This window comes from Oncorhynchus tshawytscha, linkage group LG12 (assembly GCF_018296145.1).
Source record: "Oncorhynchus tshawytscha isolate Ot180627B linkage group LG12, Otsh_v2.0, whole genome shotgun sequence".
In the NCBI taxonomy this organism is placed as follows: domain Eukaryota; kingdom Metazoa; phylum Chordata; class Actinopteri; order Salmoniformes; family Salmonidae; genus Oncorhynchus; species Oncorhynchus tshawytscha.
Genome location: NC_056440.1, coordinates 44336457 through 44364317, shown reverse-complemented (window position 1 = coordinate 44364317; position 27861 = coordinate 44336457). Strand labels below are relative to the sequence as shown.

General features: G+C 44.1%; 1 protein-coding gene across 9 annotated transcripts in view; it reads right to left on the bottom strand.

Annotated features, from left to right (window-relative positions):
* mctp1a (multiple C2 domains, transmembrane 1a) overlaps positions 1 to 27861 on the bottom strand; it is a 198645-nt gene that overhangs the window by 78385 nt on the left and 92399 nt on the right. For 4 of the 9 annotated variants that reach the window (XR_006084697.1, XM_042330679.1, XM_042330683.1 and 1 more), the window contains exons 3-9: positions 13501 to 13643; positions 11492 to 11571; positions 10715 to 10826; positions 6573 to 6611; positions 2835 to 3005; positions 1495 to 1625; positions 74 to 260 (exon numbers count right to left, since the gene is read on the bottom strand). Coding sequence is in view for 8 of the 9 variants with exons in the window: in XM_042330679.1 (XP_042186613.1) it covers positions 74 to 260; positions 1495 to 1625; positions 2835 to 3005; positions 6573 to 6611; positions 10715 to 10826; positions 11492 to 11571; positions 13501 to 13643 (863 nt within the window). In the remaining variant the exon portion in view is untranslated. The remainder of the gene's footprint in view (positions 1 to 73; positions 261 to 1494; positions 1626 to 2834; positions 3006 to 6572; positions 6612 to 10714; positions 10827 to 11491; positions 11572 to 13500; positions 13644 to 27861) is intronic. The other 5 variants (XM_042330680.1, XM_042330684.1, XM_042330686.1 and 2 more) reach the window with 3 other exon arrangements.

Sequence of the window (27861 nt, the reverse complement as noted above, 5' to 3'; positions counted from 1 at the left end):
AGGTGGAGAACCTGAGTCGTGTCACTTAGGCTTCTTCCATTAAGGTCACCTACATGCACACACACAAACTCACATATCTCTGTAGTATCTGGTGTCTCTCGTGTGGGTCATCCAGAATATTGACCGACAGGTCCGAGATGGACACTGCTGCAGCCCCAGTGAGTGTGACCAGCAGTACCAGCATGCCCTCGCCCTCCTCCAGCGGTACGTCCAACTTATGAGTGTGCTCTTTACTCAGCGGCGACAGGTCAACCGAACACCTGAAACACACACACACTTTAATTACAGATATACATATATATATAGACTCTGACGTTGAGAGGAATAGGGGGGAATGATAGTGAGAAAGAGTGAGACAAGTGGTAGAAAGCAGGAGAAAGTGGGGAAGAGAATGAGCGGGGTCCCAATAATCCCTGTGCTTTTACTGTCGTCTGCCAGTCGTTTGGAAATATGGTGCATGGTTATGGCACAGGGTTGCTTTGTTCAGTCCAATTCACCAAGAGAACGGGAGAGAGAGAGATACCGAGCGAGACAGAGACAGAGAGACAGAGAGAGAGAGAGAGAGAGAGAGAGAGAGAGAGAGAGAGAGAGCCCGAGCGAGACAGAGAGAGACCGAGCGAGACACAGAGAGAGAGAGAGAGAGAGAGAGAGACCGAGCGAGACAGAGAGAGAGAGAGAGAGAGAGACCGAGCGAGACAGAGAGAGAGAGAGACCGAGCGAGACAGAGAGAGAGAGAGAGAGAGACAGAGAGACAGAGAAAGAGAGAGAGACAGCGAGACAGAGAGAGAGAGAGAGAGAGAGAGAGAGAGAGAGAGGTTGAGAGAGAGAGAGAGACAGCGAGACAGAGAGAGAGAGAGACAGAGAGAGAGAGAGAGAGAGAGGTTGAGAGAGAGAGAGGCTGAGAGAGAGAGGCTGAGACAGGGGAGATATTTTTTAGTTTTCCAGTGAGCCAGTGGTGCAATGGGAGGCAGGCAGGCACACTGGTGCTGAATGTGTGTGCGTGTGTTAATGAATCTGTCAGTAGGTCCTGGACAGAGGGGTGACGTGGACATCAGTGGGCCTGGAACATGACTCAACCAGATGGGTATTTAAGGAGGGGGAAATAGTCAATTACAAGCAAGGACCTGTGGACACTAGCTCTCCAGGAAGAGGTATGGAGAATTGCAAAACGAGCTCCTCTCCTAGCTATTAGTCTCCTGTCTTAGTGGGAACTTGTCAAACACACATTCACGCACACACGCACATGTAGCAAGCGTGAGTCGGGCTGATGGTTTAACGAACTCAAAAGCAGTGTCACCCTCGGCCCAAGAAGGAATCTCACATCTAATACACACACACAGACACACACACACGGCAGACCCTTAGCGCATTCTAACAAAGACAGGAGGGAGACGATTGGTGTTGTTGAAAAATGAACAAAAGAAAGTGTGTGTCAGTGCGTGTGTATAGGTGAGCTTGTGTGTGAGCTTGTGTGTGTGCATGGGAGAGGCCCACCTGCCCATGAAGTCGTCCTTCTTGCCTGCGTCCTTGTCCCAGACGGTGATGTCGATGAAGCCCCCCTGCTCCTCATACAGGTGGAAGTCAAACTGCTCTCTCCACTGGGGGTTCAAAGTCTTGGGTATCGTCTGCCGAGTGGAGCACACAAAAAGAGGGACATGTGCGCAGAAAATGTGCAATCGGAATGTTAACACCCCACAGTTTTAAATGTAACACGTTCTTAGAAATGATAGGTGACCATCGCAAATAGTGTTCATCGATTAACACAACCAAGAGTGTTGGGTCCCTAACACCATGGGTGTGGCAAATTCTGCCGTACATGAACACTTTCTTGTAGCTGATGCTGTTACACTCAGTGTTAGGGAATTAACACCTGTGGTGTTACAGTAGCTTGTTGCTGGGGTGTTGTTTTAACACTGTAGGGTGTGAAGCCTTATTTGCATCTTTATTTCCCAGGATGCCTTTTGAATGATTTTACCACCCCAGTACCACCCATAACTGTGTTTGCGTAGTGTGTAAAAATCCTCTGTCCTCGCTTTGCCACACTTACTACCGAGTTCCAAACTGCCTCTGGAAGTAACAGCACAATCAGCACAATAACTGTTCGTCAGGAGCTTCATGAAATGGGTTTCCTGGGGTGATGAATCACGCTTCACCATCTGGCAGTCTGACGGACGAATCTGGGTTTAGCAGATGCCAGGAGAATGCTACCTGCCACAATGCATAGCGCCAACTGTAAAGTTTGGTAGAGGAGGAATAATGGTCTGGAGCTGTTTTTCATGGTTCGGGCTAGGCCCCTTCGTTCCAGCGAAGAGAATCTTAACGCTACAGCAATACAATGACATTCTAGATGATTCTGTGTTTCCAACTTTGTGGCAACAATTTGGGGAAGGCCCTTTCCTGTTTCAGCATGACAATTCCCCTGTGCACAAAGCGAGGTCCATACAGAAATGGTTTGTCAAGATCAGTGTGGAATAACTTGACTGGTCTGCACTGAGCCCTGACCTCAAACCCATTGAACACCTTTGGGATGAATTGGAATGCTGACTGAGAGCCAGGCCTTATCGCCCAACATCAGTGCCCAAACCTCACTAATGCTCTTGTGGCTGAATGGAAGCAAGTCCCCGCAGCAATGCTTCAACATCTAGAGGAAAGCCTTCCCAGAAGAGTGCAGGCTGTTATAGCAGCAATGGGGGATCAACTCCATATTAATGCCCATGATTTTGGAATGAGATGTTTGACGAGTAGGTGTCCACATACGTTTGGTCATGTATTGTAATGCTAAAGTAACAATTGGCTAGGAAATTAATTGGAAGTTCCAGGGCTGGTGTAGGTACCTTGCTCTTGTATTTCTGATGGCCCAGTCTGAATTTGACGTAGGGGTCACTGAAGCCGTTGGCGTCCATAGGCTGGAGGTCGCGAGCCTCAATCAGACTGATGCTCACTATACCTCTCCACAGCTGAGCTTTCCTGTGGACATCTGACAACCGCATACTTGAATGCAGCTGCTGCGTACACCCACACACACACACACACACCCAGACACACACCCAGACACACACACACACAAGCATGCAAACAGAAACAGACAGTCAATCGCAGTGTTCTATCTGTAGACTCACAGCAATACATATGACAGACATGAAGACCCTACAAAGAGATGGAGGCAAAGGAATAAACACACAGTCCAACACAGAAACATTGGAGACAACTTCTGGTTCAGAGCTTGCCCATTATGCTGTGGATCACTCCTGTACATTCTAATATAGATACTGTACCTGATCTGGGTTCAGATCCCACCCCTGACACTTATACTGTCCACTCTACAGGCTTATCTCTGTGTTTTCACCTGGACCTGTATTGATAAAGTGTCTCACAGTAGGAGTGCTGATCTAGGATCAGTTTAGCTTTTTAGATCATAAAGAATAAGACTATGGACAGGGGGTGGGGGCTAATTATAGATCAGCACTCTTACTCTGAGACGCGTTATGAACCCAGGCCCTGGTCTAAGAGTGTTTGAGTGACAGCAGTAGAATATAATAAAACCCATTGAGCTGTACCACTGACAGCATGAATTCTGATTGATGCTCCTCCCCCCTCAGTTTAAAACCCATTTTTTGAACCGTTTCCTAATCGCTTACAGGCTAATTTAACCTCGGCAGGAGTCACACATCTATTGCTTGCTTGTGCGGGAGGAGAAAAAAACCCCCCACAAAAATAAAGCCCGTCGGTACTTATTTGTCAAACAAACACATCTCTATGAGTTATCTCACTGTCTCCCTGCCTCATTTGGAGGGGCCTCATTAGCATATCTTTTGTTTGGAGTGAATTTCATTAAACTGTGAACAAACCCTGGCGCACAAGCAGCAGCACTTTGATGTGGAGACCAGGCCTATTCATTTCCATTCTCCAGACATGAAACAATGAGAGCTGGGCTCTGTGTGATACTACCACCCAGACCCGCACTACTGTACAGTAAGTCCAGGGAACCTACTACACGATGTTGTCATGCTAATGGTGAAGGGTGCCGCTCTATGCTAGCTAACTCCTCTACCGGGGGAAAAGCCTCATTGGGAAGCCGCGTTAATTGTATTGTTGCTACATGTCGCTCATTATGTAAAAACCCATGGCCGATTTGGATTAGGATATGAACAGATTCAACACCCCACGCCCAAAGTAGAGCAGGGAAAATAAAATATGAGGGTAAGTGTTCGGTTGAAATCCCTTATTGAAAATAACAATCAATTTAGGAGCTGATATCGTCTAAAACGAAAGCCCGGTGTGATTGAACTCTTCGACTTATGCGATAATAAAGAGGCATGAGCTGGCTTTTCTGGACTTGAAGGGAAGCTGAATTCAACTATTTTAGTGTTATAATTATGCCACAGTGGTTCTTGCATTGTTTGCATGTATTGAGTCCAGCACTATACTGGCTTGATTAAAGAGAAGAGGGTGTATAAATAACCGTGGAGGGAGGGAGGCAGACACACAGGAGAAGTAGGGCTTGGTGGGGAAGTGCAGCAGTTAGTTAGCACTGGAGATAATTCCCGAGTCACAGGCGGGATGGCCCAGTTTGGCGCTTCAAAGGGTTGGTTTGGGGGAAACACTACAGCAGAATGGCCGCGCCACTCCAACCAGAGACACACTCAAACTATGTTACTGTCTCCCAATATAAACTCAAACAAACTTTTACTCAGATGTACTCAACTGTACTCGACTACACGCCTTCAGATCAAAAATGCTGCTCGCAGAAACATAGACAAATGTGGGAAGTAGACAAATGTGGGAACTCCTGAGGGCTTCTATGGTGCAGAGGTGACAAACAAGGTGACAAACAGGATACAGAACATGAATAGCCAATGGCTACAGATACAGACACATGTGCCACATGCATAGGCCAATGTAAGGGAGAAGCAGCCCCGGGACCAGCATTCCTTCTATAGTAAGGAAATAAAAGAGAGCAAAGACATGGATCATAGGTTAAGGGTCGATCTGCTAGGCATGATGGGAAATCAAAAGGATATTCACAGGGTGGATGTTCTCATGAGATAAAAGGGTCTCGTCTCAGACCTGGGAGATCTAGCTTGATAGCAAGTAAACCTCCAACACACAAAGACACACCTCTAAAACTATCCCTCCATCCAAAAGGTGCTCTCTCACACTCTCTCATCACAAGTTCCTTCTCTGAACCTCCTCTTTTCCCTTTTTACTAAAGGAACTTGTATAAATTTTTTCTCAGGACTATCTACAATCTTCAAACTAAGACCATTAAGGGCCAGACATTTCTTGGCTTTAGTTTGGCCCTGAAGTTGAGCCTGGTGAGCCTCTGTAAAACTGCTGCCTCAGTCACATAGGCCCCTTAACAATGTGAGGGGTATAGAGATGACAGGGGAGAAAGAGTCACTTTATTTTCTCACCCATCAGTTGCAATACACTAGTCTGGCTAATACCAAACTCAAAGTCCTGTGGAGGCTAGTGGGAGGAGCTATAGGAGGACAGACTCATTGTAATGGCTGGAATGGAATTAATGGAACAGAGTCAAACATGTGGTTTCCATATGATTTGATACCATTCCATTTATTCCATTCTGGCCATTACAATGAGCCCCTCCTCCTATAGCTACTCCCACCAGCCTCCTCTGCTGGAAAGGCTGTTTTGAAGTTGTTCCTTCCATTACAACTGTTGGATTTTCAAATCCAAACAGCTCTCTACCCCCCCCCTATTGCACTAACAAACGTCCTCCTTTCCAGACCAGTGTGTCATAGTGCCTCCATGCTGGTCGTATCAGCCAGACTAGCAAAACACTGGACTTGCTCCAATAGGGTCTTGGCAAACTGCTTTCAAGTGCCACACTCCATAACTTAACAATTATAACTTACAACCCTGATTAGTTACTATATAATATATAGTATCTATTTTTATATTTCAGGCACAAAGAATATGAAATCACGGTCTAAACATTCAACTAAAGTTTCAGTATTGATTCTTGGCTGTAACCTTAAAGACTGGTGCCCAAATCACAATTTACCATGACTACATTTTCACACGATTCTATAGCTTCTGGTCAATATAAAGAGACAAAAAATTCAGTCAAAGTACAGAAGACCCCAAAAGTCATTTTTATTTATTTGACCGTTATTTAACTAGGCAAGTCAGTCAAGAACACATTTTTATTTTCAATGACAGCCTAGGAACAATGGGTTAACTGCCTTGTTCAAGAGCAGAACGACAGATTTTTTGTTTACCTTGTCAGCTCGGGAATTTGATCTTGCAACCTCTTAGCTACAAGTCCAACGCTCTAACCACTAGGCTACCTGCCACCCCTAACCGTTAGGCTACCTGCCGACTAACAACAAGCATGTACTGTACATCCAGTATACCCACTACTCCTCACTGCTCCCAGTTCCACCTGTCTGTATAATGCAGCTTGAGGGAAATAAAACATGATGGAGTGGGAACTGATAAAGGGGACAGGGAGAGGGGCTGGGTCTCCACCTGAACCCAGGGCAGCAGAGGGTTTTGGGTGGGTAGAGGAGGTAGGTAGTTGGTATTAGAGGTAACATGCCATGTATTACCTTATTGGATCGTTTCCAGCTCCTTCTCAAAAGCATGGTCTGTAAATGAGACAAAGCAGTTATCGGACGCTGGAGAGCTTAGAGCTGCAGGGGATCAGAGGGCAGAGGTCAGCCCAGGAGGAGGCAGGGTGAGGAGGACGGTCACAGGCAGCCAAAATAAGCAACACATTCAGTAAGAAGCGCTGCCACCCACAACGGCCCATATATACTGTGCTGCACACACACAGGGGACAGGTATATATGTGTGCTAGCACGCACACACTGGCAGACAACACGCAAATACAGTCCCACATGACTCTCTAACCCTACCCTTGGCTCTAACCCTTCAATACCTGCAGATCTTAAGGGTATGTGTAGGTGTAACCCGTGTAGAGGAGGTCCTTCAACCATATTGCTTCCACCTTACAGATCCGAAAATATTGAAAGGTTGTTAGGGCCAAATGAATGGTTATGAAGTCATTTGGGACCGGCTAACACACTCCAGGATTAACCAGTGATGGCGAAAGCATCTATGTGTGTGTGTGTGTGTGTGTGTATCTGGGCATTAGTTTCTTAGACATTAGTAGTCATTATGTTAAGGTTATTTTCCTGTTTCTGATTACCACGTAGTACAGTATTTTATGAAATGTGAACATGTGAATGTGAACCGCCCGTCTAGTTTTGATTCTTGTTTCTCTTGCCCTTGAATTCAAGATTTCATTTTGCCCAGTAGGTGGCGATAGAGGACAACATCCATACTGTGTAGTGTCGCTGTGACCTTGTGCTCCTCTTCGCAGTTTGAGGGATCCAAAAGGATGCTTAATCCAAATACACTTTATATGTTGTGTCAAATGCGGATTCTGTGAATTATCGAACCAAATAAGGAGCACAATTAAGACATCAGATCAAACAGAATAAAACATTTCCCCCAAGAATCTCCTCTTGTTCTATATCAAACATGCAGGGGTCCAATTAACCAAACAAATAATTGAACATAAATAAATACTACTCTGAAACATTGAGCACGTCCACAGAGGGAAGGATGCACATCATTAGGAGCAGTATTACCCAACACTCTTAGAAAATGGAACAGTTTTTTTTCTCTAAAAGCAAATTGTTTGTTGTGCGTGCTCAAATCTTTTTTCTCCAGTAGGTCTACTATACTGCAAATTCATTTTCACCAATTGAAAGATGGATTGTATACAGTTCAGCAGCTCACAGACTATCTATCATTGGCTCGCTGATGTATTACGGCAGCGTGCCATTGGCTGGGGAGACATTTCCTCTGAGCCAAATTGAAGTGAGAATGAAAAATGATTTTACCATTTTTATGTCTGTGTGTCCAGTATGAAGGAAGATAGAGGTAGCTTCTCAAGCCAATGCTAACTAGCGTTAGAGCAATGGCTAAAGGTCTATGGTATGTTCTAGCACGCTAGCAGATACCCATAGACTTCCAGCCATTGCGGTAACGCTAGTTAGCATTGGAATGAGAAACTACCTATAACTTCCTTCACACACTGGACCGAGGAACTTGAAGCTGTCGACCCACTCCACTACAGCCCGATCAATGTGGACATTTCCTGTAGTCCACGATCAGATCCTTTGTCTTGCTGACGCTAAGGGAGAGGTTGTTATCCTAGCACCACACTGCCAGGTCACTGACCTCCTCCCTATATACTGTCTCATCGTCGTCAGTGATCAGGCCTACCACTGTCGTGTGAAAAATGAATGATGGTGTTTGAGTCATGAACGGCCACGCTGTCGTGGGTGAACAGAGAGTACAAGGAAGAGACTAAGCACGCACCCCTGTGGGGCCCCCGATGTTACTGGTCCAGTGTGGCGGATATGTTGTTGCCTACCTTCACCACCTGGGGCGCCACCTCAGGAAGTTCAAGATCCAGTTGCAAGAAGGAGGTGTTCAGTCCCAGGGTCCTGAGCTTTCGTGATAAGCTTGAAGGGCACTATGGTGTTGGGATGTGTACGTACGGTCACTGTGGGGGCGATGTCATCGGATCACTTATTAATGAAGCCGGAGACTGATGAGGTAAACTCCTCAATGTTATCGGATCAATCCGGGAACATATTCCAGTCTGTGCTAGCGAAACAGTCGTGTAGCTTAAGCATCCGCTTCATTGGACCACTTCGTCTTGAACACGTCACTGGTACTTCCCGTTTGAGTTTTTACTGGTAAGCAGGAATCAGGAGGATAGAGTTATGGTCAGATTTGCCAAACGGATGGAGAGCTTTGCATTGTGTTTCTGTGTGTGGAGTAAAGGTGATGTAGAGTTTTTTTCCGCCTCTAGTTGCACAGGTAACATGCTGGTAAAAATTAGGCGAGACAGATTTCAGTTTCTCCGCATTAAAATCACAGGCAAATAGGAGCGCGGCCTCTGGATGTGCATGGTCTTGTTTGCTTATGGCCCTATACAGGTCGTTGAGAGTTGTCTTGTGCCAGTATCGTTTTTTTGGAGGTAAATGGACATTTGATGAAAACTCTCTCAGTAAATAGTATGGTCTGCAGCTCATCCTGAGGTATTCTAACTCAGGTGAGAAAAACCTAGAGACTTCCTTTACACTCGAGCACCAGCTGTGGCTAACAAAGAGACACACACCGCCCCCTTAACCTTACCTGCCGTTTTGGTCTTGACGATGCACAGAAAAAACAGCTAGATGTACAGTACCAGACAAAAGTTTGGACACACCTACTCATTCCAGGGTTTTTCTTGATTTTTACCGTTGTTTTAATTGTAGAATAACAGTGAAGATATCATACCTATGAAATAACACATATGGAATCATGTAGAAAGTGTTAAACAAGTCAAAATATATTTTATATTTGAGATTCTTCAAAGTAGCCACCCTTTGCCTTAATGACAGCTTTGCACGCTCTTGGCATTCTCTCAACCAGCTTCATGAGGTAGTCACCTGGAATGTATTTCAAGTAACAGGTGTGCCTCGTTAAAAGGTAATTTGTGGAATTTCTTTCTTTCTTAATACGTTTAAGCCAATCAGTTGTGTTGTGACAAGGTAGGGGTGGTATACAGAAGATAGCCCTATTTGGTAAAAGACCAAGTCCATATTATGGCAAGAACAGTTTAAATAAGCAAAAAGAATCGACAGTCCATCATTACTTTAAGACATGAAGGTCAGTCAATGCGGAACATTTCAAGAACTCTGAAAGTTTCTTCAAGTGCAGTTGCAAAAACCATCAAGCACTATGATGAAACTGGCTCTCATGAGGACCACCACAGGAAAGGAAGACCCAGAATCAACAGGACAATGATCCTACACTCCTCCAGGCTGTGTAAGGGCTATTTGACCAAGAAGGAGAGTGATGTAGTGCTGCATCAGATGATCTGGCCTCCACAATCACCCGACCTCAACCCAATTGAGATGGTTTGGGATGTGTTGGACCGCAGAGTGAAGAAAAAGCATATGTGGGAACTCCTTCAAGACTGTTGGACAAGCATTCCTCATGAAGCTGGTTGAGAGAATGCCAAGAGTGTGCAAAGCTGTCGTCAAGGCAAAAGGGTGGCTACTTTGAAGAATCTCAAATATATATGTCATAGTTTTGATGTCTTCACTATTATTCTAAAAATAAAGAGAAACTCTTGAATGAGTATGTGTGTCCAAACTGTTGACTGGTACTGTTTATTACCCAGGTCCTTGTTCAGCTGCGACTCCGAGAAATACACAATATCACAGTTCTTCAGGATCCGTTGATATGATAGTCTCAAACGGAACTCGTCCAGATTGTTCTCTTGTGATTGTACATTCGCCAATAGAATGGCGGGTAGAGACGGTTTATTTACTCGCCATTGTAGTCTCGTCAGGGAGACCACTAGTTTGCCTCTCTTGCGCCGTCTTATCCTCTTTGGAGCCCCGGGGATTAAGGCCTGGTCCGGAATGAGCTGTATGTCCAATCAGGCTTTATTGAGCCCTTAGGACAGTCTAAGATACTGATGTGGAAACAGACATTTTCCCTTTTCATCCAAATCCTGGCCCATTCAGATATGATATATACATGGTTAGTTTGATGACGCGACAGAGAGAGAGAGCAACAGAGAGAGAGAGAGAGAGAGAGAGAGAGAGAGAGAGAGAGAGAGAGAGAGAGAGAGAGAGAGAGAGAGAGAGAGAGAGACATAACAACATAGCGGACTTACAGCTTCCCTGAAGTCTCCCTCTTTGGGCGACAGTGTGACTGCCAGGTCTAGAGTTCCCAGGTCATGGTCGGGGTACTGGGGGTCCTCAAGGTCAAGGGTCACGTCCAGGTTCCTGAAGTGGCAGAGGGAGGACACAGTGACGCGCACGCACATGCACACGCACACATGTACACACACTCCCTAGCAAACCTGTGTGTGTCATGTAAATACAAGTAGTTTGCATTTCCTTGGAAGTACACTAGAGGGCAGTGGTGCATTGAATAAGTTCCATTGAACCAAGTGTCAAGGGAAAGGAGGACACAAATAGGTGATTTGTGGACCTAAGAGAGAGAGATAAGCAAACAAGGACAACAATTGTGAGTGACAAAGAAAACCGATGACATGGCTGAGAGACATGGAGACAGAATGTGTTGGAAAACGAGAGAGAGAGAGAGAGAGAGAGAGAGAGAGAGAGAAAATATGCTTCTGTGTGAGACAGGAGAAAAAGGAGACGGAGAGGAGAAGAAAAGGAAGGAAGAGAAGCAGAAGGAGATGGGGGATGGAGAAAGAGAGGGATGAGATGGAGGGATGAAGGGAAGGACAAGAAGACAAGGTGGAGAAAGAAGAGATGAAGAAGATGGGTGAAGGAAAGAGAGAGAGCATGAGAGTGAGCACGAGAGAGTGAGAGAGAGCGCGAGAGAGTACAATCAAAAAAAAGAGAGAAAGTGCAACAGAGAAAGAAAGAGCGAGAGATGAAGGAAAGGTATAAAGTTGAGTGTTTCCCCTGTCTGTCCAGACCTCTGGTGTTCCAGGGACTCCAGGTAGAGGTATGCCGAACCCATGAAGTCATCCTGAAGGCCAAAGTCATAGTCAAACACCTGCAGGACACAACACACTGTTACCATAGAGACCACATACTGTATTGTATAGGGTTGCAAAAAATCTGGTACCTTTCCCAAAATGCCCAGGTCTTCCAGAAATACTGTCTAGATGACTTGGGATTTCGGGCTTATTCCCTCCTGATTCCCGGGAATATTACAACCAGGTTTTCTGGAAAGTTACTAGATTTTTGCAACCCTAGTACTGTACTCTGCTCAGGTGTACTGCACTGTAGTACAGTTGAAGTCGGAAGTTTACATACACTTATGTTGGAGTCATTAAAACTAGTTTTTTAACAACTCCACAAACTTCTTGTTAACAAACTATAATTTTGGCAAGTCGGTTAGGACATCTACTTTGTGCAGGACACAAGTCATTTTTCCAACAATTGTTTACAGACAGATTATTTGACTTATAATTCACTGTATTACAATTCCAGTGGGTCAGAAGTTTACATACACAAAGTTGACTGTGCCTTTAAATAGCTTGGAAAATTCCAGAAAATGATGTCATTGCTTTAGAAGCTTCTGAAAGGCTGATTGACATCATTTGAGTCAATTGGAGGTGGATGTATTTCAAGGCCTACCTTCAAACTCAGTGCCTCTTTGCTTGACATCATGGGAAAATCAAAAGAAATACGCCAAGACCTCAGAAAAAAAATTGTAGACCTCGACAAGTCTGGTTCATCCTTGGGAGCAATTTCCAAACAGCTGTAGGTACCACGTTCATCTGTACAAATAATAGTACGCAAGTTTAAACACCATGGGACCACGCAGCTGAAATACTGCTCAGGAAGGAGATGCGTTCTGTCTCCTAGAGATTAACGTACTTTGATGCGAAAAGTGCAAATCAATCCCAGATCAACAGACCCTGTGAAAATGTACAAAAGTATCTATATGCACAGTAAAACGAGTCCTATATCGAAATAACCTGAAAGGCCGCTCAGCAAGGAAGAAGCCACTGCTCCAAAACTGCCATAAAAAAAGCCAGCCTACGGTTTGCAACTGCACATGGGGACAAAGATCGTACTTTTTTGAGAAATGTCCTCTGGTCTGATGAAACAAAAATAGAGCTTTTTGGCCATAATGACCATCGTTATGTTTGGAGGAAGAACACCATCCCAACCGTGAAGCACGGGGGTGGCAGCAACATGTTGTGGGGGTGCTTTGCTGCCAGACAAGCTGGTGCACTTCACAACATAGATGGCATCATGAAGAGGGAAAATGTTGTGGATATATTGGAACAACATCTCAAGACATCAGTCAGGAAGTTAAAGCTTGGTTGCAAATAGGTCTTCCAAATGGACAATGACACCAAGCATACTTCCAAAGTTGTTGCAAAATGGCTTAAGGACAACAGAGTCAAGGTATTGGAGTGGCCATCACAAAGCCCTGACCTCAATCCTATAGAACATTTGTGGGCAGAACTGAAAAAGCGTGTAAGGAGTAAGGAGGCCTACAAACATGACTCAGTTACACCAGCTCTGTCAGGCAATGCTACCAAATACTAATTGATTGCATGTAAACTTCTGACCCACTAGGAATGTGATGAAGGAAATAAAAGCTGAAATAAATCATTCTCTCTACTATTGTTCTGACATTTCACATTCTTAAAGTAAAGTTGTGATGTCAGGAATCGTGAAAAACTGAGTTTAAATGTATTTGGCAAAGGTGTACTGTATGTAAACCTCAGACTTCAACTGTATATGCATTCATCTGATTTATATTCCTTTCATTTTCACATTACATGGCATAAGTCCACTGAAATTAGCGCTGTACTCTAATAACCACATCACACTTTCCCAAACGTCACAATTACATGTTTCAGATGGAGGCAATGGTTAGACAAAGTATATAAAGATAGTACTAATGCTTGAAAATACATGTGTTAATATCCCAAAACAGTGCAGTAGCTCTGCGTCCTCCTACCTTGACATAGAGGGGTTCCCGGAGGCTGTCCACCAGCAGGCTGACTTTCTCGTCCCACACTGGGTTCAGGTTCTTATTGATAGTCTTGCTCCTGAACACCTCCTTCCCACCGATCTTAAACTTCACATACGGATCACTTGTCCCTGGACACAAGACAACAACATGGAGGGAAGATGGGGGTTAGTATTACCTGTCCATAGAGACAGGAGGGAGATTTCTTCTGCGCAAAATAGATTTGGGTGAAACTGATGAGATAAGGGTGCTTTGTTTTGGGAAAAAGCAAGGTGCTCAAGATGGTGCATAATGACTAAATATTGTTTTCGATATGCCTCCTCGTGTATTGCTTACTGAATATAGTAATACATCTGTAACGTAATGTCATGCATGTTGTCCTATTCAGAGTTGAATCTCTTTTACCGCGCTGTAGGGGTAAACAGATGTCTCTCTCTCCCTCCCTCGCTCTCTCTCTCTCTCTCCCCCCTCTCTCTTTCTTTTCCTCCCTACCTCCCCCCGGTCTAAGGCAGCCTGTCCTCTCCTCTCGGTTGTTATAGTGAGTTGTGTTAATGTTTGTGGGCATGGGGGTGCTAACCAGGGCAAGGCAGGTCAGGTCACACAGACAAACACTGTCTGGCCTCAAGACTCATGTCATGTGACTCACACTCCAGGCCCTGTTATCTACAAAAGTAATGCCAACAGAACTGCAGTAGTCTAAAATACTTTTGTAGATAACTTGGACGCATTTTTGGAAACAAAAGATGCTCTACAGGGATGACGGGGACCATCCATCCAAATCATCTTGGTGCCTGGACCCTGTCCTCGCATTTCAAGGCAGTGTTGAGACATTGACTCCAAAACAGCCCAACCACTGCTCAGGTACCTTATCCCATTCCCGCTATTTCACAGTGTTATCATCGTACTGCCACAGACAACCGTATTCCCAGGGATATTGTCAGTGATAACCTTGTGACCATAAAGATGAATTTCACTGTTAGCTCTGTTCCTGTTAACCCAATTGGGAGACTCACTGTGGTAAACTCGTCCAGTGCTATTATTTCAAATGCCACAAATATGGATACCCTGCTGTTTTCTAATCGTGTGAAGGGCTCGGCTGTTTCATATCAACTTACGAAGTTTGATTTCAAAGATGGACCTTCTTGATATCTGGATGCATGACACAAGCCTGGATATGCTGGTTCTCACAGACTTAACTAAATGGCTCAATCCCAGATAAGGACATTGATATTGCTGATTACAACATCTTCAGGTGTGACAGTCAGAAAAAGAGAGAGTGGGGTGGCTATATTTGGGAAATAAACTCTTGTGGCATCATGTTCTCTAAACATCACTATCCTATCATTTTTATTTTGATTTTTTTTACTATTTCTGAGTATTTAAAACCTTTTCTTTCATCTGATTTAGTTGTGTTAGGAAATGTTTACTTAGATACAGTATGGGTTACCCCAGCCTCTGGACTTTAACCTGACTCAACTGATTGCAAAATGGATTCATGCCAAATGGATTCAGTGGTGTCTTTGCTAATGATCTGAGTGATCACTGTCCTATTGCATGAATTAGAGATACCAATCAGATTAACACGGATCCTCGTATATTTATGAATAGAAGCTTTTCTTCATGACACGTGTGCTCAGACTTTTCCTCTACCAGCTGCCCTGAATTAGCTATAGAATTGTTCTCACCTGTTTTGATCTCTCTGGCAGACCAACACGCTCCCTTTCAACGCCTTAGAGAACAAAAAAATATATAACAAATCCTTGGTTCTCTAAAGAACTGTCAGATTGTTATGATGAGAAATCAAGGCCTGGGCCAAGGCTACAAAAGTTGACTGTAGCTAATTGGCATTTTTTTTAAGGCAATTGAGAAATAGATACACTTCCTCAATCAAGAAAGCTAAATCGAGAAACTTTCTATGTTCTATCTCAGACTCTGCTGGTAAGCCGTCTAAAGTTTGGAAAACAGTTAATCCACTGACGTGTCGAAATTCCTCTCCGCAGGCTTTGCTTTAAAAATAAATAAATGATGGTTTAATTTAAGCTGGTCCGCCAGTCGACCTCCTGCGCCTCTTGGCTCACTTGGAAGTTCTGTCAACTAGTGAATCTTCATGTTCTTTTCAACAACTTTACACTTGTAATCAATCTTGCCTTGCGCAAGATTGATGACCCACTGGGCAGATTTGCTCCTCTGATTTCAGAATCTTTAACACATATTTTTAACCTTACAATTATTTCTGGTATCATCCCCAGGGTCTGGAAGGAGGCCCATATACTCCCCCTTCACAAAGGTGGTGACCCGTGACCTAAATAATTATTGCCCCATTTCATAACTCACTTGGACTAGCAAAAATTCTAGAATCCTTGCTAAATGCTCCCCTACGAAATGATTTCTAAATGTACACCAGTCAGGTTTCAGACCAGGTTATTTGGTTTTAAACCATGTTCTTAATTGCTTGGATAAGAAGAAACACTGTGCAGTCCTTTTTATTGACCTGTCTAAAGCCTTCGACAATGTGGATCACCCATTACTTTTCATTACTTATTCAGAGGCTTTCATCAATTGGCCTGGACCAGGCTGCCTGTAGTTAGTTTGGAAATGATTTAAAGGACAGTGTTAAATCAGGTTTTCCAGACATTTCAAGAGGTGTTCCACAGGGATCAACTCTTGGTCTGGTTCTTTTCACTATTTACATGAACTAAAATTGGCACTAAATGCAGGTAAAACCAAGTATATTTATTTTCCAAATCACATAAAAATATATCTGATGATTTATTCATACATACTTTGGATGGTGCCCTCACTGATCATGTCCTCGATTATAAATGTCTGGGCATCTGGATCGACGAAAAGCTATCTTACAAAAAAGCACGTTGATGAGTTAGTTAAGAAATTAAGAATTAAAATAGCCTTCTATAGTAACAGGTCCTGTCTTTTGTTAAATGGCAGAAAACAAATAATTCAGCCAATATTCATTCTGGTTATTGACTATGGCGATATCGCCTATATGAATGCAGCTGCTACGGTATTGAAGCCGTTGGACACAGTTTAACATAGCAAATTGCGCTTTACTACGGGCGATAGGTTTAGCACGCATCATTGCATTTTGTATCAGAAAGTAAAGTGGCCTTCCTTGAAGTCTCATAGATCGATACACTTCTGCCATACCTTACCTCATTGTTCACCTTCAAGCGTATAAGTTACCATACCCGGACTCAGGGATGGCTAACCCTGGAGACCCCTTCAATCTCCACTGAGTTACGTAATTCTGCTTCTAGTTTTTTTCCCCGCCTGGTGGAGTAATCTCCTCAAGTCGTTAAAGTTGGTGTATTTGGTGCCTCTAAAGCAATTCAGGGGGATGTTAAGAGGGTATTTTTACGGAATAATGTGTCTGTTTAATATGACTGTGTTCTGCTTTTCATGTATTGTATAATTTATTTGTATCAAGATATGTAGTTTATTGATTTGTTTGACAGGTCGTCATTGTTAATAAGAATTTGTTCTTAATTGACCTAACTGTAAAAAATAAAGGTAAAGCATTATTGTATTTAAATGTGACTAAGGATAAAGCCTAATAGGCTGCTTCTGGAACATGCTGTGGGGTCGTAGGCCTCAGGACTAAAAAGGCTCTCTTTAATTAACAGCTCACTCTCATTAAAACTATCCTCTCTTGAACTGTGGCTAATTTGAAGCTGTTTTGTGAAGGGTGCACCCACATGACAGCATACACAAGTATACACACCAGGCCAGGGGTCATTTCAAATGGAAAGAAGTCGACTCAGGGAGTAAACTTAGATAACAATTGAAAATGTGAAAGAACGGCTTCCATTTTCAACGACTTCTCAATAAACCGAGGAGCAGAAGCTGTTTACTTTAAAAGTTTTTCAATTGCCTTCAATTCGAAATTGACCCCAGCCCTGACCCCAGCACATACTTTACATACACACAGACATGCATGAACACACACACACACACACACACACACACACACACACACACACACACACACACACACACACACACACACACACACACACACACACACACACAGCAGAGGAGCTCAATGATTGATATTGACCACTAGATGGGGGTGTTTACCTAGTTGTCCCTGTGTCTGCTAGATCCTGCTGATTCGTACTCATCACCGAAACTGGCCAAGTAGAGTGGACAGAAGCTTCACTCTATCACACACAGGTAACCCAATATACGCATGCATAAAAATGCATAAACATGCATAAACATTACCCGTGCCTATATGCAAAAACACTGATTTATTGAGACTATAATCTGAGCCCACTCTTATATCCACAGCAGCACAACTCTATTCCTGACATCCCTTAAAAATCGGTGAACTGGTTTATAGTTCTCTCTATATGAAATCAATCCTGGTGGAAAGCAGAAAAAAACGATAAATGTCAAGCAAATATGACTGCGTAGATAGATAATGTTGGTGGCCGGGCCTTCTTCAGTCGGAACCAATGGGTTTGGACAGGCACTTTATCTAATTTGAATAAACATAAACACAGAGTAGCTTTCAAAATGTCATAGTCATGGACATCCGAGCTTTGTTTGGAGAGGAGATAATGGAGTTCATCAGCTTGACAGTCTGCTCACGTTCAGTGGTCCATAGTAACCTGGGTAGTGGTTAAAGCTGGATCATGTGTGTATCGCCACTGAATATCCATCATACCTTTCTGAGGTTGTTGGTCACTTTGTGTCACATGATTGCAGAGCAAAACCCAACTCAGCATAATTTGACAGACGTCACTGTGTTTTCATAACCGCACCCCTTCCTCCTTCACCAGCTCACACCGAGAACGGAACTTGGGACCTCTGTCTCAGGCACGTGACCGTCCCCTTGACAACATCTTAGCTAGCTACTCCACTGAAAAGCTAGCAATTTGTTGGTGTGGGTGGATATTTTTTGAAACTGAAGAGTGAGCTTACCAATCCCCCGTCGGTCATACAGTCCCTCATCCTCCATCGCCGTAAGTCTATCTGATATCAGCAGCCAACCACCCACTCTCCTTACTGACCCCGCAGAGGCAAGAATGGAGGCCAGGGCTGGCTGGGAGCTTGGCACTGTGTGTGTTTCCACGTGTCTTTTCAGATTAGCATCAAAGCAATGATCATCCGTCGCTACTACAGTCATTAAACCTACCACACAAACCGCATTAACATAATCACACAGTCACCCACCCACTCAAATAATCAAAACACACACACGTATGAGGGAACGCGCACACATGGAGTGTTAGAGTGTTAGTGTGGCATTAATATCAATACAAAACAGCCCTATCACCAATCCCCTCTCAGGATGAAATTAGACAAATTCCACAAACACTACACACACACATTCTCACAGGTGTCGGACAAACTCACCTACATACCCTGAACTGTGTTTACGGGTCGTATTTATTAGGCTTGGGCGGTATGAAGATTTTCATATCTTCATACCATCCTTCTCTCACCCCGAGATTAACGGTATTACCAGCATAGCACGCAAGGTGGCGTTGAAAATGCAAGAAAATCCCAGAATGCAAACACAAGTTCTGGCCTGGTTTAGATCTTATCTGTCGGAAAGATATCAGTTTGTCTTTGTGAATGGTTTGTCCTCTGACAAATCAACTGTAAATTTCGGTGTTCCTCAAGGTTCCGTTTTGGGACCACTATTGTTTTTCACTATATATTTTACCTCTTGGGGATGTTATTCGAAAACATAATGTTAACTTTCACTGCTATGCGGATGACACACAGCTGTACATTTCAATGAAACATGGTGAAGCCCCAAAATTGCCCTTGCTAGAAGCATGTGTTTCAGACAAAAGGAAGTGGATGGCTGCAAACTTTCTACTTTTAAACTCGGACAAAACAGAGATGCTTGTTCTAGGTCCCAAGAAACAAAGAGATCTTCTATTGAATCTGACAATTAATCTTAATGGTTGTACAGTCGTCTCAAATAAAACTGTGAAGGACCTCGGCGTTACTCTGGACCCTGATCTCTCTTTTGAAGAACATATCAAGACCATTTCAAGGACAGCTTTTTTCCATCTACGTAACATTGCAAAAATCAGAAACTTTCTGTCCAAAAATGATGCAGAAAAATTAATCCATGCTTTTGTCACTTCTAGGTTAGACTACTGCAATGCTCTACTTTCCGGCTACCCGGATAAAGCGCTAAATAAACTTCAGTTGGTGCTAAATACGGCTGCTAGAATCCTGACTAGGACCCCAAAATTTGATCATATTACTCCAGTGCTAGCCTCTCTACACTGGCTTCCTGTCAAAGCAAGGGCTGATTTCAAGGTTTTACTGCTAACCTACAAAGCATTACATGGGCTTGCTCCTACCTATCTCTCTGATTTGGTCCTGCCGTACATACCTACACGTACGCTACGGTCACAAGACGCAGGCATCCTAATTGTCCCTAGAATTTCTAAGCAAACAGCTGGAGGCAGGGCTTTCTCCTATAGAGCTCCATTTTTATGGAAGGTCTGCCTACCCATGTCAGAGACGCAAACTCGGTCTCAACCTTTAAGTCCTTACTGAAGACTTATCTCTTCAGTGGGTCATATGATTGAGTGTAGTCTGGCCCAGGAGTGGGAAGGTGAACGGAAAGGCTCTGGAGCAACGAACCGCCCTTGCTGTCTCTGCCTGGCCGGTTCCCCTCTTCCCACTGGGATTCTCTGCCTCTAACCCTATTACAGGGGCTGAGTCACTGGCTTACTGGGGCTCTCTCATGCCGTCCCTGGAAGGGGTGCGTCACCTGAGTGGGTTGTTTCACTGATGTGGTCATCCTGTCTGGGTTGGCGCCCCCCCTTGGGTTGTGCCATAGCGGAGATCTTTGTGGGCTATACTCAGCCTTGTCTCAGGATGGTAAGTTGGTGGTTGAAGATATCCCTCTAGTGGTGTGGGGGCTGTGCTTTGGCAAAGTGGGTGGGGTTATATCCTTCCTGTTTGGCCCTGTCTGGGGGTGTCCTCAGATGGGGCCAGTGTCTCCTGACCCCTCCTGTCTCAGCCTCCAGTATTTATGCTGCAGTAGTTAATGTGTCGGGGGGCTAGGGTCAGTTTGTTATATCTGGAGTACTTCTCCTGTCCTATTCGGTGTCCTGTGTGAATCTAAGTGTGCGTTCTCTAATTCTCTCTTTCTCTCTCTCTCTCTCTCTCTCGGAGGACCTGAGCCCTAGGACCATGCCCCAGGACTACCTGACATGATGACTCCTTGCTGTCCCCAGTCCACCTGGCCGTGCTGCTGCTCCAGTTTCAACTGTTCTGCCTTATTATTATTTGACCATGCTGGTCATTTATGAACATTTGAACATCTTGGCCATGTTCTGTTATAATCTCCACCCGGCACAGCCAGAAAAGGACTGGCCACCCCACATAGCCTGGTTCCTCTCTAGGTTTCTTCCTAGGTTTTGGCCTTTCTATGGAGTTTTTCCTAGCCACCGTGCTTCTACACCTGCATTGCTTGCTGTTTGGGGTTTTAGGCTGGGTTTCTGTACAGTACTTTGAGATATCAGCTGATGTACGAAGGGCTATATAAATACATTTCATTTGATTTGATTAGACAATTAGCACAAACTAATAGCGAAATCACATAGAAGCTGTTAGCTAAATGCTAGCGAGTGAAAATGAACGTAAACTAATTGCAAAGACAGTTAAATCCTGCTCATAAAGTTATACAAGGATAGCTAGTAGCTTCTGAACGTCATTTTTGGTGAGTGTGGACATTTACAAGAGAAAGTGAACGAGAGAAATTGGGTAAATGAACAAAGTTGTGATGCATGCTTTTCTGAAGGAAGAGCAGCAGGTGTTCAAGGAGAAGAGGAGAGAAGAACGGAGGGGAAAAAAACACTAGAAGGAAGCAAAGGGAAGAAAATGGCAACTGTACAGATAACTCATCCAGAGCTCTTTGACTTCTGGCAGAAAGCCATTATAAGGTATCTGATGGCAAACATTTAGTAGTGATTTGCAAAAATGGAACCTCATCCTCTCGTGTACGCCACACAACACAGACTCACCGATAGATATTGAACTCTATGGACTCACCAGCTCCCGATTTCTCCCGTTGTGCTATTTACAAAACAAACGTGACTGGCTCAATTCTTCTGGGGAATTACGGCAAGCTTCATAATGTGACAGGTGAAATGAAGAACGCAATCTGCTTTATCTCTTAACGTATTGCACATGTTGACTGCAGGTAAAAAGGAGCTACAAATATTCACATTTATTGAAAAACTTCCAATAAATAGCTTTGACGGTATTGACGGTATTGAAAAACAATCCCATGTCTTTTTCCAAATACCCCGGTATACGGTACGTATGGTCTACTGCCCAGGCCTAATATGTGTCACGAGTCTCAGAGTAGGATTGCTGATTCAGGATTAGGAGCATTACTCTGCCATTAGTATCAATACAAAACAGCCCTATCACCAATCCCCTCTCAGAGTTAAATTAGACAACTAACTATGCAATCCACAAACACTACACACACACACACACACACACACACATTCTCACAGGTGTCTGACAAACTATTTTTTGATCACAATGAATAAGACTACATGACAGAGGGGATCTGATCCTAGATCAGCTCTCCTACTCTGAGACGCTTGATACATACGGGCTCAGACCTAAATTTGGAGCAAAAACAATGGGCAGCGACGACAAAGGCAAATCAAACAACTCATTAACATCATAGTTCTCCTTCTTGTCCATCATTTCAATCTCCATATTACTCTCAAATTCCACATACAATAGCAGGTTTGTGTTTTTCATCATTAATCTTGATCTGGAGGGAGCTCTGCCAAGTGGTCACGAGCTGGGAAAAATCATCAAATCGGATTTAAAACCTAACCCTAATCTCAACCCTAACCACACTGCTAACCCTAACCTTAAATTAAGACCAAATAGCTTATTTTTGTAATCATCATTTTTACATATTTTGTTATCATACATTTTTATAATATAGCCCATTTTGACTTTGCAGCTGGCCCAGCTAGCGGAAATTGCAAAATTCTGCCTCCAGGGTAAGATTCATGACAATGAACGTCAACCTGCCACACATGATCTCATTCATAATATAGTCCCATTCATAGGCTTCATCGTGTCCAACATGCAGTCTGTCGGACAACTCAGCCATCAAGTGCTTTTTTTTGGTACTTGCATTCTAGTGGCATACAGCTCATTACATCATAACGTGCTGTATGCTAGAGGGGCTGAGTGAAAACACTGACATAACAGTGACACGATTCTGTGCTGCCAGCCCAGCAGGTTATGGCTCGGTGACGAGATGTGCAGTAAGGCCTGCCGGGATGAGATGTGCACTTCACTACCCCCCCCCATGCCCTTCACATGTGCATCCCAAATGGCACCCTACTCCCTACATAGTGCACTACCTTTGACCAGAGTGCTCTGGTCAAAAGAAGTGCACTGTGTAGGCAATTGAGTGCCCATTTGGGATGCACTCGCATATCTCTGCAGGACGAGAGCAGGATCAGGGCTGAGGCATGGCTGGAAACAGGAAGAGCATAGTAAATAGCTACCACACTCTGTGAAGGGTGTAGTAGTTACTAGTTAGTAATGGGTGTCAACAGAAAATACATGTGAAAGATAGTAGGTGTTGAAACCATTGAGGGTTATATGGAAGGTACTTGTTCAAATGGAAACTTTAACCACACACACTTCATTTACCAATGGAATATTCAGTGTAATGACTTAGTAAGTACTGAAAACAGACTATTTTCCCCCTCGTTTTTTGGTGTGCCGTTACAAAGAAATAACAATTGACGGCATGCACTTAAAAAAACAGAGTTATTTTATTCTTCCCTTACCAGGGCCATCACATAATGGCTAGAAAAAATAAATAAATAAATCATGAAGCCAGAACAGGTCAACCCAAATTCAGAGTCCTACATCAGATGCTCAGGGTCTCATATGGATCAGGCAATAAGCCGAGAAATCCGCTATCGGATCCCCACACGATGTATCCTCTTCTCTGGACACGCTCCACTCCTCCCCTTTCCCCCTGCTGGGGGGATAATATCCCCCGGGACATCCGCCAGAGAAGCTGCTGCTCTCAACACACCACCATGGCCAGCTTTACGACGCCATAAATGTGTATGTTAACGCTGTCCATCCGACAGGCTGAAGAGCATGAAATGAAGGTGCCTGCCTGGAATGGTGCTGGAAGTGGCTGGTCATAGGTGGTTGGTGTGTGTGTGTTATATCTCACACGCAGATGGACTGGTGGTCAGGGGAACAGGCACTATGGAGCATGGGAATGAAAAAGCGGGCAGAGGCCCAACTTCCTCAGTCAGCTCTGCTCAGTACGTCATCATCTCTCACAGTGCCCACGTAGAATGTCTTCTACACGCAGGGACTCGTGGACGCGCGCAGGGTCTACGGATGTCGCCGTCCAAACCTCTCGAACCAAGTAAAAATCACGAGTGTACGGAGGAGGTGAATCAAGTTGACTCTGAGACGAGCAGAGCTCCAAGCTCCATGTGTTCCTGAACCTGAGGCTTATTTATGTGGCCAATTAAACTGTATTGGATTCCAGCTACCCTCAACTAACTTGACAGGCAGCTGAAAAGGCAATCCAATACACACTCATCTCCGCTCTCATCAACTTCAGAGGGAATAAAACATGCCAGGTAGGTCGGCTCCCTTGCCAGACATTACAATTGCATCAATCTGATTTTTACTGACAGTAAGTTGACCTCATGAAGTATCATAGCATGAGGTCATCACCTCAGACCTCCTACGGTCCTACACCTGAGAGAAAATGTGCATCACCCAGTGGTAGCTGTCAACAACACATGTTTGACATCACTTTTGACATCACTGGCTGAGGTCCCTCCAAACAGAGTCAGGTCAGTTGGAGGGAGTGGGCCCATACCGCCACCACTATCCTGACTCAACAGTAGTGTCTGCCAGCCCAGAAGACTGAAGGTGTGTACGTCATACCTGGATCATTGGGATATACCATCAACCTATTTTCCGGTGAAACACATATGACAGCATGGTTTCCTGCTGTTCATGTCGTGTGAACTGTATGCTGAACCCACAAGACAAACATCAGAAAATCCCAACCAATAAAAACACATTTCCCTAGGCTACCTGTATGTATGTATTTATGTACGTACACTGAGTGTACACCTTCCTATTATTGAGTTGCACCCCTCACCCCTTTTGCTCTCAGAACAGCCTCAATTCATCAGGGGATGGATTCTACAAGGTGTCAAAAGTGTTTCATAGGGATACTGGTCCATGTTGACTCCAATGCTTCCCACAGTCGTGTCAAGTTGGCTGGTTGTCCTTTGGGGTGGTGGACCATTCTAGATACACAAGGGAAACTGTTGAGAGTGAAAAACCCAGCAGCGCTGCAGTTCTTGACACAAACCGCGCTTAAACCGCGCAAAGGCGCTTAAATATTTGGTCTTGCCCATTCACCCTCTGAATGGCACACATACACAATACAGTAGACTTTTCAGTAGACTTAAAAATCCTTCTTTAACCTGTCTCCTCCCCTTCATCTACACTGTTTTAAGTGACATCATATAGGAAAAGGAGGTCCAAACAGGTCTCCATTAACATTGACAGGGCTGAAGTGGAGCGGGTCGAGAGTTTCAAGTTCCGTGGTGTTCACATCACCAACGAACTATCATGGTCCAAACACACCAAGACAGTTGTGAAGAGGGCAGTTGTGAAGAGTCCCCCACAGGAGACTAAAAAGATTTGGCATAAGTCCCCAGATCCTCAAAAAGTTCTACAGCTGCACCATCGAGAGCATCCTGACCAGTTGCATCACCGCACCGCCTGGTATGGCAACTGCTCAGCATCTGACCGTAAGGCGCTACAGAGGGTAGGGCATACGGCCCAGTACATCACTGGGGCCAAGCTTCCTGCCATGGGGGTAGAACCTGTTAATGAACGGTAGGCCTGATCGCCTTTATATTAGGCGGTGTCAGAGGAAGGCCCCAAAAACTGCCAAAGACTCCAGTCACCCAAGTCATATACTGTTCTCTCTGCTACCACATGGCAAGCGGTACCGGAGCGCCAAGTCTAGGACCAAAAGGCTAATTAACAGCTTCTACCCCCAAGCCATAAGACTGCTGAACAATGAATCAAATGGCCACCCCGACTCTTTGCATGGACAATATGGACACATACAAAAAAATGAATATATTTGAATAGATTCTTTAAAAGTTATTCAAGTATAAACGACCAAAGTTATCATAGATGGCCTGTTAATTAAATTTGGTAAATTACCGGTGGCTTTGCAACCCTGTGTGTTTACAACTCTAGTGAAATCTTGCTTTCTACCTCTCGGGCTACAGCTCATTTCAACTCAAGCCTTCTGCTCTACACCGCCTTTCTCCTTTCACGGTTCCACTCTCTTGTTATCAAAATATATATACATGCCATTTCGCAAAAAAATACATTACAACAACGGCCTCTGAGCATCATAGGGAAACCATACTTTTCTATCTGCGATCGGCATGGTCGCACCACTCCTGTGCTATTAACTCAGTACAAGGCCTTATGAGGCCTTATAAGGCCTTATGAGGCCTTATAAGGCCTTATGAGCTGATTCTATGACCTCTGATTCTATGACCTCTATGACCTCCACACACACACAAACTATTTCTCCTTCCCTCCATGGCCACCAAGGCTAGTGCCAGGAGAGGGATGACAAGGAGCGGGTCTTGAGCTAGTCTGTCAGGAGGAGGGATGACGCCATTGCTCTGGCTCAGTGACATACAGTAGACCTGGTGTGGGCTTCGTGCCCAGAAGACCTGAGGGGATGAGGCTGGGGATGAGGCTGTTCTCTATTTTTCTCTAAGTTCAAGAGGGAACTTGTAATGAATGACTTCAACAGTGGTTTCTATTAGAATTACATTATGACACATTTGGTATTATCTGGATATTAAATTGGTGAACGCTATTCAATATTTTTAATGAACGGCACTGTTAATCAAGACGAGCCAACGAGCCGACAAGACCGTGAATAATTTAATGAGAAGTCATAACCAGGTAATTACAATTCCACATCGAGACTGATGATGTCATCAGATCCCAAAATAATAGCAGTCGTGCTACGGTCTGGCTGTCAGATTACCTGTCAGGGCAGTGTCATTTATGAGGACCTTAGTGAAAGCAGGGGCCAGCAGCTCACTGAGGCATTTCATTAGCTATAAGGAAGAAGTGGAGATCTGGTCAATGGCAGAGTCTTAAAACCCATCACTCCAGAGCAAACGGCAGCGGCAGCCCTATGCTCACGAGCTAGATTGAGGTCTGAGTCGAGGCTGTGCGGTGTCTCCCATTTTCCTGCCTGCAATCTCTCTTCACTGTGCCATATAGAGGAATGTATGGATTGGGCGCTCCACAGGGGAACTATATCATAAGAAAACCCCATTAACACACACACACACACACACACACACACACACACACACACACACACACACACACACACACACACACACACACACACACACACACACACACACACACACACACACACACACACACACACATATATATATATATATGTATATGTGTATATTTATATAAGTATATGTGTGTATATGTGTGTATATATGTGTATATGTGTGAGTATATATATATATATATATATATATATATATATACATATATATACATATATATAAAAGGGTATATTGGCCATATACCACAAACCCCCAAGGTGTCTTATTGATATTATAAACTGGTTACCAACGTAATTAGAGCAGATCTGATATACCACGGCTGTCAGCCAATCAGCATTCAAGGCTCAAACTACCCAGCCTATAAATAAATGTACACTTCATTATCATTACGCCAACCCAGATCCATACATACATCTGTGCTCCAACCCACACAGACATATCCCTCAGTGAAAGTACCTAATGCTAGCCAAAAAATGTCCTCCGTTTTCTCTTACTGCATACCCACAAAATGGTAACTATTGGATTCATAGCATCAGTAGTGCTATTATTACAATTGCCTTAGTAACATATTTCATAAGATCTGATAAGCTGGTTAACCGCAGCATTGAGATGCTATTAAAGTGATGGACAACTGAAGTGAGGGGACCATTTACACTGGTGTAGTGGTGAAGAGTGGTTGGAAGTTGTCTGTGTGGATTACCCTGTCGTGCTCTTACGGCCCTCAAGCGCACGTGCACTATTGGCTGTCAATTCTGCAGCCTCCTGACACAAGAGTCATGTTTTCACTTCATGCGCCACCTGTACACCATTTCTCACCTCCAAGTTATATACAGAGTGGAACACATCCTTAAGCTCTGTCTCCCCCTACGTCATACACTTAGCTCAAACATGTATC